The sequence below is a fragment of the Calonectris borealis genome, chromosome 3 (assembly GCF_964195595.1).
Source record: "Calonectris borealis chromosome 3, bCalBor7.hap1.2, whole genome shotgun sequence".
Lineage (NCBI taxonomy): Eukaryota > Metazoa > Chordata > Aves > Procellariiformes > Procellariidae > Calonectris > Calonectris borealis.
In genome coordinates, this window is record NC_134314.1 from 37,485,981 (window position 1) to 37,498,064 (window position 12,084).

Here is a 12,084-nt window from a genome sequence, read left to right on the forward strand (position 1 = left end):
TTTTTCACTTTATTCTTACGATAGCAAGTAGAGTTAAGAGAGGAAATTAAGAACGTGGTTGTGTAGTGAGCCAACATAGAAGGTTTCTTACATCACTTTAGGTGCAAAAAAGTAGATTAACTCCTCCTTTGCACATATCATTTGAAAGCAGCACAATGCATGCTTTTGTAAAGACAGTAGTCAAAGTATTGCAGGAATTTACTTACTGCAGCTCTCCCCAGAAATATTTCAGTTCCTGTTGGCCTTTATTTAGCTCTATCCCCTACAGTTAAGGTTACGATTAATTCTGAAAGTACAGTTCTTAACTGTTCTGTTTCTTCCTCTGCCCCTTGTAGCAGGGCAAGATATCTGATGTGCAAAACCTGTAGTACTCCTAGCTGAAACTTGGCTATATTTAAACCTTTCCTCCCCAATTTGGAAGGAAATTAATCCCTGACCCAAGTCGTGGTAAACTGAACATGCAGTGTGTTCGCTTCTAATGAAATGGATTGTTCAACATAAAACATGCTTAGGAATGTTTTATTTTGTCATAGAAAAAAAATACACATGAGTTTTATCCTGGTGTCTATTTGCTGAAGTTTAAAAAGGAACGGTGTTGTCTGGATGTACATTACATGTACAAACACTTAAGTACTTCAGTCATGAGGATAGATTTTTTTCAGCCATGGCTGCATAATGTATTTTGATCCATCATATCCACTGAAATAGGCTTTCATATCAGGGTGATGTACCTGAGAAAATAATATTTCAAGTTGAATAAGCACCAGAATTAGCAATAATTAGCAATAAATACAAACTGATACTTAAAAGAATCATTAAAGTTACTACAGTTGACTTTTTGAAAACTGATTAGTTTTTAAATACATAATGTAGATAGATAGAGATCTTTCAGGGGGATTTTCCATGTACCTCAACCTAATTTATGTCATCAGAACAGTGGCTTTCTCAAACTGTCAAAGTACCTACAAACATTGAACACATCTCATGAGATACTATGTGCTAGATCTGCACCGGCACTGATGTTTTAAAGTCAGCACTGTTTCTTATTGAAGTAGTTGCCACTCATTTGTTGCTGGTAGAGCTACTTATTTTTTTCAGCTGGATCAGTTATCTAATCCAATTAGGCAGCAGGAATAGTAAAGCAGCAGTCAGGGAAATGGTGAAGACACACCAAGTCGATGTACCGCAATGTCCAGCTTGGAGATGCAAACCCACAAAGGGCAATCCAAGTTACATGCCTTGTCATGATGCAGAAAGCCTACAGTGAGCGGGTTAGAACTGTCAACTGGGAAAGGGTCAGGACAAGCCTAAGCATGTTCTCATCAGTCCCAACTCTTCAGGAAATTACTCTGCCTATTAGGCTGTAGGAAAGGCTGAGTGAGGGCAACCCACAGACCTTCTTTTGAACTTGAGGTGTAGGCATGACTCACCCTTTGTAATTAAATCTCAACTAGACAACTTTCAAATATCTGATTTTGTGAGCTTGTTACCATCAGTTCCCCTAAGAATCTGTGGGGAGAATTAGCCTGTCATGCAGGTGAATAAAGCAATCTGGTATCTTAAAGGCTAGTTTACACAAGGTAAATGTTTAAGGTGAGGTATCTGTTTCTGCCCATGGACTGTAAAGGTAACCAAAGGTAGCCAGCTGACTGACATAATGAAAGGTGCACTTTTTTAGACACACAAGTTAGAGTGGTCAGAACCCAATTTTAAATACTGATGACACTTATCTGGGATAGCATAGTTCCTGCTCCTAAGTTCAGGCACGTTAGCAAATCTTACATTACAATCAGTGGCTAAAACAGAAACAAGGACTGGAACAAAGGCTTCTCCCACACTGTTCGGCCCCATGGGTCTCATGAGGGGGGTCCTTTATGTGCAGTGGCACAGTTTCAAGAGAGCGTGGAGAGTCTTCAGGCCAGCCTAACTTACACAATTCCTTTGGGGGTTTCCCCTGAAAGGCAAAAGATGCCTATTTGAATCTCCTCTGTTTGACTAGACCAAGCAAATCCTGGTAGATGGTTCAGCTGCTTGCTGTTATTTTAATACAGATACTCCACTACGCACAATTTAAAAGAAGGCATCCACGATAGCACTGGCTCCCTCGCTCCTGTTTGTGTGTGGCATGCATGCCTGAAGGCCATTTTCTGCATCACAGACTCCGACTAGTTTAAGAATCAGGTGCACCTTGCATAAGCTAGAAATCAAAAGCTACCAAGACTGTGATACACAAAACAGAATTTCTGGCACCCAGAGAGTTTTGCAGTTAAGAAGGGAGGCATTATTCAGTCTGGGCAGAGCTGAGCAGAAGCTGTTTGAAATGCAGATTTTTCAGAGTGGAACTGAGAAACCAATATACTTTGCTAGATCCAGTAGAAAGAGATTAAATGACTCGTCCAACTTTGATAGGTCAGTGAAACCCTAAAACAAAAGTCCATGTCTGCAACAGCCTGTACATAACAGAAGTCAATTTGCTAAAAGACTTACACAACTAGGCAGTTGGATACTCTGAAGTAGGCAGTGCCTGGGTTTGGTCATTTATCACCTTCCAAAAACACATACTTGAAAGTACCTTAGTAATTTGTTTATCTGCTTTCTCTATTAGTTTTCATTAACTTTGCAAAATAGATAGTATCTATTAAGCCAAAGGTCAGCCAACTTTTAAACATACTGGATAACAAACAAGTTGCAACTGAATAAAAAATAAATACTACCTCTAATCCCATAATAATTGTTATCTCTTCCTCAGGAATGTAAGCTGTAGATTTGCCAAATCCATTTGCTTTGTTAATTAGAATTCGATAGTGAGGAGTATCTTTTAGATCCTGTAAAAATAGAAGGAAAATAAATAGCCTCAAGGGGAGATGATGACTAAAGATTGCATTATATAATGTTAACGCTCACTAGGCTTACAGAACCTAAAACCACTCAATATATACATACAGCAAGGTCATTTTCATGATCTTACCAACGTCACTTTGGAAAATTAAATATAAAGCAATCAAAACCGTAATACATGAAGTTCTTGGCATATCTGAAACAATTTTTAAGAGTCAAGATTTTAATTAACCTTTTCTCCCATAGATCTTGCAAGAAACACGACTGAGAATATCCCTGCTTTTTGTACATAGGTCCCATAACAATTTGTTAGTCACCCTTCTTCCTTCACAAGTGGCAACAGAGAACACCAGAGAGAAAGAGGCAAATTCAGAGCATAATACCACCTCTGACAATCTTGGTCCCAATCCTGGATAGAGCTAAGGTAACTTCCACGTATATATAAAAATTGTCCAGCCAAGAAAGAAGTGTGGCTTACTATTATTTTTACAGCACCTATGAACGCAAATCATGGGCCAGGGTCCCACCGTGCTCCCTACCATCCATAAACATTCCTGCCCAAAGTAACCCACAATCTAAACACAAAAAAGTGATGGATGAATACACACAGATAACTGGAGTTTATGAAGCAGTTAGTATCGATCAATGTGATAGGCAGCGGCCTCTGCTCAACAATATAGTAAAGAACTGAAAGTCAGAGAAAGGCAAGGCAAAGTTGGGCTGAAAGCCTGGCTAATGTTTAGAGGGGATTTGCAAGGACCAAGCTTAGTAGTTGGCTCGCAATGGTCAGAAGGCATTTTGCACAGCTGATGCATGTAACGTGAAAAAACAAAGGCAAGTTAAAAACCACACACTTAAACTACATGTCATCGTTACTGAAATTAAAACAATAAAGATGAACACAAGGTCACTGGGAGAACAGAACAATATAAGGTACATAGAAAGAATCAGAATGCCTGATGGGAAATTCACGGGCATTCAGCTGGCGACAACAATACTGAGAGGAGAAAAGAAAGCAAGGATGCAGGTGCTTTAGAAGCCAAAAATGAGTGGCAGGTGGGTAAAATTACAGTGGGGAAAGAACAAAACACACAAAACAGGACTGAATGTCTGCTCCCAGCTGAACATGAATTCTCTGCTACAGGCAGAGTTTCTCATTTTTTCTCTTTTTCAGTCCTCTTTAATGATTAGTGCCTTCCTGCCACTTAAGCAGCATGTCAGCAGCCAACCCACAGAGTATGCAACACTGTATTATCAGAGCAGCACTGTCAACAAAGATGTAGCATCTCATTTTCAAATACAACAAGGACTTAGGCTAGAAAATTTCAAAAGCTTCCAGAATTCTAACAAAAATACATTGTTAAATAGATTTACATTCCAAGTGTCCAGATCCCCAAAAACATTGCTTTCTAACTGAAATTGATTAAACACTAAGGATTACTTGCATTTCTTAGGTGCAATGAAGATGTTACCAATTATACCTACACCAGAAGGTCAGACAAAAGATTTAACAGCCTCTCAACTTTAGTAATACGCCACGAGAAATCTGTTCAAACATTATAGGTTGACACTGCTACTTAAAATGCAACACTGTGTAATTTTAATTTGAATTTGAATTCGAGACGTGTCCGGTACAGCCCTGACCAGTGAAGCTTAACCAATCATTGGTGCAAAAGCAAAGCTCTACTGGGAGAACAGTACAGAAGCAGCAGAGGTATCACTCAGCTGCACAGGTGATATGGAACTCTTACGTATTTTCCATTAGGGTAGCAGGAAGTCTGTAACTGTTTCTGAGGGTTTTTTTTAACCTGAGTTATTCTATGTATGTATTAATAAAGAAAGAGTTTAATATATTCAAACCTGTTTTGCTGGAGAATATTTGTGTTGTAGCCATCCTTCTGGAGCTTTAGCTTTTACATCCCATCCAACAATGACTCCTGAATAGCCAAATCTTTTGTGAACTATTACCTGTCCCACACTGAACTGAATATATTCAGGCTTTGGACTGCGAACATGAGTTGATTCTAATTTAACAAAGAAAGAGACTTAGCAAGGATAAGTGTTTGATCAAGTATATTAAACATTTAAACAGACATTCTTCTGACTTCTACCAGAAGAGAAATGATAGTTAGATTAATAGGCAAAGTAAACAAAGGAACAGGCACCTTGGTTTCCCCCCCCCCAGAATTTTACTATGATATTTGACAAAGCAGCATCCACCAAGGAACACATTTTTCTATTTGTATGCCTTTGATATTACATAGGGGTCTTAACAGTTTTGGAAAGCATAAACACATTGACAATCACTCAAGCCTTACATACAATATTTTACAGTGCTTACACATGCTAACTGATTTTGCCATTAGTTTTTTCTAGTTTAGGTCACAGAATTCTTCTATTCAGTCTGACTGTGGGGAATTTCTTTCCAGGAGCAGACTGATCAACTGTTTCTTTTTCCTTTTATGAAGTTGATCTAAATCAGTTCATTTGAATCAAGTGAAAGCTATACCACTGTTTCATACATCAATACAAAATACGCACGCTTGGATCTATTCAATAAAATAGATACGTACGTATAGTATATCATATTGATACTGTTACACAACACAGGGTGAAAAGGCCTTGGATTTTACATTTTCTGTTTTGCTTACTGAACATTATCAATAATGTTTAGAGAGAAGAAAAAAAAAAAAAGACTACCATTTACAAAGCAAGTATAAAAATCCACTATGGAAGACCTTATCGAAGACAATATCACAAGCAAAATCCAAAAGGATTGCAAAGACTCCAATACCTGCAAAATAAGAATGGGTTTCTGCTTCATTGTCGCCAATTTTAGTTTTCTTTTCTCCATAGTACCAATTCCTAAAATGTAAAATTAATAACCCAACATTCAAACAAGTTCTTCAGAAACTGAGTTTTAGGATAATCAGCCTTCTGATTATTACTATCTTAAGCATTTGTCTGAATAGAGGGATACAGCAAAGCCTTTGATACAAAATTCTTCACAATTTGAAGCCCAAACAGAATGAGAGTTTTACATTAAAACTGCTTTTAAGGAATACACAAGACAAAGGAATTTGTTCCAACAGGAGAAAAGAGTATGCACCTAATTTCTTTGGATATGTAACTCTACAGTTGCATTATAATTTTTATATCAGAGGAAACCCACTTATTTTCTATAGGTGAGCAAATATTATTCTGAACTCTAACAGAGTGATTCTTCAGTATCTTTTGTAAATTCTATTGTGAAATCTTTAAAGATTGGTTAACATTGGTAAGGACAAGGTGTCTGGCAATGAGTCCCAGCTTAAGGCTACAATAAGTATAACTTCTCCTTCTGCACTAGCCTGAATTTCATGTGAATTTAAAGAGTTGGGACTAGGGGAGGGACATCTTTAAAAAGGGGAAATAACTTATCGTTTTCATTGCCATTGTGAAAAACAAAGTGTAAAGAAACAATAAGCAAACTCAACATTTAGTGGGGGGAGCTTTCAAATATTCCTTCTGCTGGCAATGTAACAGGAGTGGTCTATGAACAAATGTATTTGGGTCAACATTCTCCATCCATACCAGTCAGCAACCTGTTGGTGCCAAAGAACTATAGGTTGTCCTAGTCTCCTTCCTCTTTTATGGTGTTCACCACCTTCCCTCTTTCAGTCTTATTCCCTTCACCCTGCCTGGAAGAAAGTAAGAGCAGGTTCCACAACTGTGCAAACAATACTTTTTTTAAAAAGTCTTGGTTTAGCTTAAATCTGTAGGAAGACTTAAGGTTGACAAATACTTTTTAGCAGGAACAGGAATGGGTAAATATCCTGACTTGTCAGACTGCATTGTTGAAAACAGCAGCTAATATAGTAGGTTTGGAAGCTCTCAAATGTCAACATATTTTTAGGATAACCAATTCTTTATAATATGACATATTCGGAAGACACAAACAGCTCCAAAGAATCATTTGGTCTTTGAAGGCTTTATCATTAGATACGCCTGGAGCTTTCCACAAAGTTGCAAAGCAATTTATGGTGAACCTAAGAAAAGCACAGTTTCTGTTTCCATCCATATACCGTTCCCCTAGGCTTTCCTGGGGGCAAAACTAAGCCTGAATCTTCCACAGTTCAGAGGACTTGACATCCTTGATTATTGTACATGGATCAATAATAAAGGATCTTTGAAGGTCCAGACAAGGTAAAATCTTTGAAGTATTTCTACTATACAAGAATTAAATCTCACAAACAAGCCTTTTAACCTCCCCAAACACATCCAAGCAACAGTTGTCTTAAATTAAAAGGGCATATATATAAATGGATATAATCTTACTTTTCTAGACCGACTCATTGTCACGTGTCCAATAATCAAGTTTCCCCTTCTTCCTAAACCCACAGATTTCCCATCTGTATTTTCTAATTCAATTTCAAGTTTTCCTGAACTACCATATGCAGCATAAGATGTCCATCCACTGTTGTAGGATCCTACAAACATGTAGCTGCTTACAATCATTAATATGGTTAATCCTCCTGACTTCACAATCAGATAAATTTAAAGTACAGGATAACACATATAGAATTACTACCATGATTTATATTTAGTTTTGCATGGAGTTCAAATTGCATGTTTGTACAGAATATAGGCAAAAGGTTTTCTTAAACCTGGTGGAAAGTCCCAAATCAGTCTCAACAAGAAAATAAGAGACATTTCCCCTTTGTTATTTATTTCACCCCTACAGCATACCTTCCTGTTAAGAAGAGGCTATGTTTGAAATTTATTCGTAAATGTAGACAGTATGTAACATCCTACCTTGTCTTTGATAGCCACAGCTTTAAACGATCTGCCCATGCATCCAGACTCAAGCAAGATTTTGTAAAGGTGCTCCAAGAGGCAATTATCCTTTAGTAGTAAAAATGATCATCACATTGTTTTAAAAACCTTCTATAGTATTTGTATATAATTTTTTTTAATATTTAAACTTTAAGGCTTTGCTTCTGTAGCAAACAGGAAAAAAAAGTCAGTGACCAGGAACAAGTCCTCCTCAAGACTAATACCTAGACTGCAAATGAATATTCTTTCAATCATCACTTGTACCAGCAAACCATATGTAAATTTTGGAAAATGTCATTTTTCATGACAAGGTTGCTTGCTTTCTGTACTCAGACCATAGGAATTGCTAAATTACATCAGAATCTGCAGTTTTAACAGTTACTTGAGAATAGTGAGCATGAGGCATTTAAAAAATAATCAAGACTATTAAAAATAGCCTAAAAGTTTTTGCATAAATCTAAATGGTTAGTAGTTGACTCATGCCATGAAACCTTTATTATTTAAATAATATTTAAATCTTTAAATCTTTACACACAAAGCCAGACTTAATTCTTTTTTCATCAAGCCAATCTTTTGCTCTCATTACTTCATGTATTTGAGTTCTACAGATGAGCCACACAACCAATGCACTACACAGGCTGCACTGTTAAAACGAAGTCATAGAAGTCTCTCTTCACATGGTTCATCTTCAAGATACCAACATTTGCCAATGGTTACCACTATCAAATATTTGCACCTGATGTAGTATCCTCCACTTTACATTTGGAGATAGATACGTGCAACCCTGTCAATACATAACTTCATATACAAAATGGCACTACTTAACTCTATCATTATGACTGCCTTAAGTAATTTACTATGAATGAATTTTTGTTGGTTAAGACTCTGTGCTGAGTCATACTATGCAAGAAAATCTGTTTTAACAGTAAGTGTCAAAAGGTAATGGAAAGTTAGAAATAGTCTTACTAACCAAACACTTTATTTCCCCCTTTTTAAAGGGACATAATCCATAGTAACGTATATTGGAATGTCCAAAAGCAGAATGAGATTAAGACACAGTCGTGCACTCACGCAGATTATACACAGATTTTCATGTGAAGAAAACAATGGTTGTTATTCAAATTTTGAAGGACATCTTCAAACAACTAAATACAGTCACATTAAGCCACAAAAACGTCTGAGGTATGATTTGAATGTTGTTTTCGTGTAGGAATGGCCAGTGTGTTCCACTCACACTCCAACTTCCCAGGACAAAGTGTCATTGGGGATGAGAAAGAGAACTCTCTTATTAATCCAGTAGGAAAGGAGAGACTTACAACCTTTCTGTTATTTGGATGCGTTGAGCAGAGTCCGTTCCGTACCACTGGGATATGAAATATTGTGCGGGAAGCGCAGTCAGCAGCACGCAAATCTGCAGAGCTGCAGCTGCATTGATGTGAGGCATTCCAACAGGAAGTTTCTTCAAAGACACTTCCCTGCTCCCTAATCTTAAAAGAGAAAGGAAAAAAAAAAAAAAGGAGAGACAAAAAATGTAGCCATCAGCTTTGCTAGCTGTGTAGTACTTAAAAGTTTCCTTCAGATTGCTTTGTTGGTTCACAAGATAATATACAATCTGTACACACACATTTCAGTTACAGCCAGAGCAGACCTATATTAGGTCAAACTGCATTAAATTTGAGGGTTATATGTATAAATTATACATTTATATGTATATGAGGTTATATGTATAAATTATACATTTATATGTATATGAGGGTTATATGTAATAAATTATAAATTTATTTATAAAAACTAATAAAAGACTAAAGTAGACAGCTTCACAAGACAAAGAAAATGAAAACCTAGTTAGGAGTTATACAGACATCTCTTTCATCTGGAAATAGAAAGAAGAAAAAAAAGGAACCGGGAAGTTTTGTGGTTGTCCAATTGGCGATAAAAAGCTGCTCTCCATGAACAAAATTCATTGCGCTGCTTTATCATCTAATTAAGTGTATTAAACATGTCTGACATATCAGACTGATGGCCTCAAGAAAAATGTATTTAGATGCAGTGATTATTGCACATACGACAGAACTAAGAGATTTTTCTTTCAGATTGAAGGCATGCACAGCACCATACCAAGATGATATCAACGTGTGCCACAGTCCCATCATTAGACTACAACAGGATTTGACATCACCATTCATTCCACAGGCACCTGCCACACCTTACCAATGCATTAAGATATTCCTGACTCTTCAAATTAAGATATTCACCTTCAAGATGAGGAGCACATTTACTGTCTTTTTACATCTGTGAGGATTTTTCAAAAGAGAACTAAGACTTGCTGAAATTCAAGATTTGAATCTTTTACACAAAGGCTCCCAGAGTGCACAGGTTTACTGCAACCTTCAAAGAGTCATCTACATCCACTCCCCGTTCTGTCTCATTAGTCTCCAGTAGTGGCTGTTACAGCTACTACTCTCTAGTGGAGTACTCAGCTTGCAAGCAGAAGCAAATTGTTTCAGTTGTTTCTGAGTTGCTTCCAGTTCCTGCTATCCTAGTTTAGGTCATTTACACAATAATTTGGGTAATATATCCAGTACATGTGTACGTGGGAAGTTAGATTTATGAAAACTGCATATAGCAAAGGTAGTCGAGATCACCAAATAATGCTGAAGGCAGCCCAAAGAATATTGTAAGGAATATGAAAACATCTGCGCGTATCATGAACAGTTACCAGAAACTGTGTTTTTCACTTCTGCATTACCTGCTTTATAGCCAACAGCAAAGAAAAAACACCTCCTAATTTTAGACATTATCAGTAGTTGTACATCTAGAGTATTTGTTTACTCATGCATAGCGGGGGGAGAGGAAGAGTCACGTATCAGTTCAACAAAATCACCATCAGCAGTCTGCTAGGCCGGAGAGCTGGACGGGACCCCCGGGGAAGGCTACCACTTTGCCCGCAGCGTTTATACAACACGACCATACGGCTTCTGCCGCTGCAGCTCTTTCTGCCATTTCTGAAAGCAGCTTTTGGAGCAGCTGGACCCACCAGACAGAAAGGATGCGGCAGCAGACGAAGAGAGACAGCCTGGACCAGAGCTGGAACCCCACAGAATCAAAATACTTTTGTGCGCATTCCGAAGTACCTGAAAACCTGTCAGAAACGAGCCATGCCTTTACCCCAGCTGATAACCGCCTGGGCGCACCCAGCTGGGAGCCGAGCGCACGGCCGAGCCCCAGCACCCCCGCGCCGGCAGCGCTCAACGCAGCCGGGGGAAGCCGCCGAGCTCCCGGCCGGTATTTCTGCCACAAGCCCGGGGACCAACGGCACGAAGCCCACCAGCGGGCAGGTGAGGCGGCGGGGCGGGCTGCCCGCTCCGAGGGGGTCGCCGCGGCCCGCGACAGCCCCGCAGCCTCCCCCTCCCGGACCACCAGCCCTCAGCCCTCGCCCCGGCGGCTGAGGGGAGCCGGCCCGGGGCTGCACGGCGGCGGCAGGTGGCGGCGGCGCCGCCCCGCGACCCTCCCTTCCCTCCCGACCCCCCGCACAGCCGCCAGCGCAGGGCGCTCCAGCGCAGGCAGCCCCTCACCCGGCAGTGGCCGCAGCTCCGGGCGGCAGGTGGCGAGCCCGCTCGGCTCCGCTCGCTCTGCTGGGCTCCGGGGGCCGGCGGGGGGCTGAGCTTCCAGGTGGGGCGGGGCGGGGCGGGGCGGAGCGGGGCGGGGCGCGAGCCGCCGGCGGCGCCTGGCGGCAGGTAGCGGCCGTTAGCGGGCGGACATTTTGTGCGGCTGAGGGGAGCGGCGGGACGGGGCCGCTCTCGGCTTCGTGCCCTCCCCGGCGTAAACGTTTTAACGCCTAAAATGAACCAGTGGTGAACGCCGTGCCTGACGCCCGAGTCAGGTTTTCAGGCCGAGGGGTTACCCCACTTCTCCCAGGCTGGCGGTCGTCTTCCCCTTGCGTGGAAAGGCTCCCGGCGTGGATCGGATCCGATTTCTTATTCTCAAAACGCAACAATACAAACACGGGTACACCCTTACCATTTTTAAGGAGATTATAAAGAAAGAAAGAAAAGGGGTTTATTTATTTTTGCAGGTTAATTTTAAGTAAATTATATTTGCAACTCCCTTATTTAAGTCATTTTTTTCTGTGAAGGTGGACAAGCGCCTTTAACCTGCTATGAATAGAAGTCAGGAGGAAGTTCTCTAGTGTGAAGTTTATGCAAAAGGCGTCATGTTTTATCATAAACTTTTAACCCAGCCTCAGCGTATGCGTCTAACCACCCTGCTGGTATTTCAGAGAGCACTCGCTGGCGGTCCCCGGGCCTGGTTTTGTCACAGGTGGACGAAGGCGTAGCTGAAACAAAAGTCTCCTGAGGCTTTTCGATAGTGCACGCGTCAGGCGTCAAGCCGAGCCTCCCTCTGGGCCTGTCACTGCTGAGCTGCTGCACC

At 40.4% G+C, this 12,084-nt stretch overlaps 1 protein-coding gene across 1 annotated transcript; it reads right to left on the reverse strand.

Annotated features, from left to right (window-relative positions):
* Positions 1 to 45: 45 nt before the first annotated feature.
* Positions 46 to 11,294, reverse strand: LOC142080257 (uncharacterized). The gene is made up of 7 exons (XM_075145349.1): positions 11,229 to 11,294; positions 8,973 to 9,140; positions 7,633 to 7,722; positions 5,633 to 5,703; positions 4,699 to 4,862; positions 2,715 to 2,825; positions 46 to 731 (listed from the first exon to the last, which is right to left on the reverse strand). Exons 2-7 carry the CDS (start codon positions 9,095 to 9,097, stop codon positions 636 to 638), a joined length of 657 nt encoding a protein of 218 aa, XP_075001450.1. The 5' UTR covers positions 9,098 to 9,140; positions 11,229 to 11,294; the 3' UTR covers positions 46 to 635.
* Positions 11,295 to 12,084: the final 790 nt, after the last annotated feature.

Excerpts from the sequence above, each read along its gene's own strand:
- LOC142080257 (XM_075145349.1), bottom strand. The coding sequence starts at position 9,097 with ATGCCTCACATCAATGCAGCTGCAGCTCTGCAGATTTGCGTGCTGCTG. Across the intron at positions 7,723-8,972 it reads CGCATCCAAATAACAGAAAG|GATAATTGCCTCTTGGAGCA; the intron begins GTTGTAAGTCTC and ends TTACTACTAAAG. Across the intron at positions 732-2,714 it reads CAATTATTATGGGATTAGAG|GTACATCACCCTGATATGAA; the intron begins GTAGTATTTATT and ends TTATTTTCTCAG.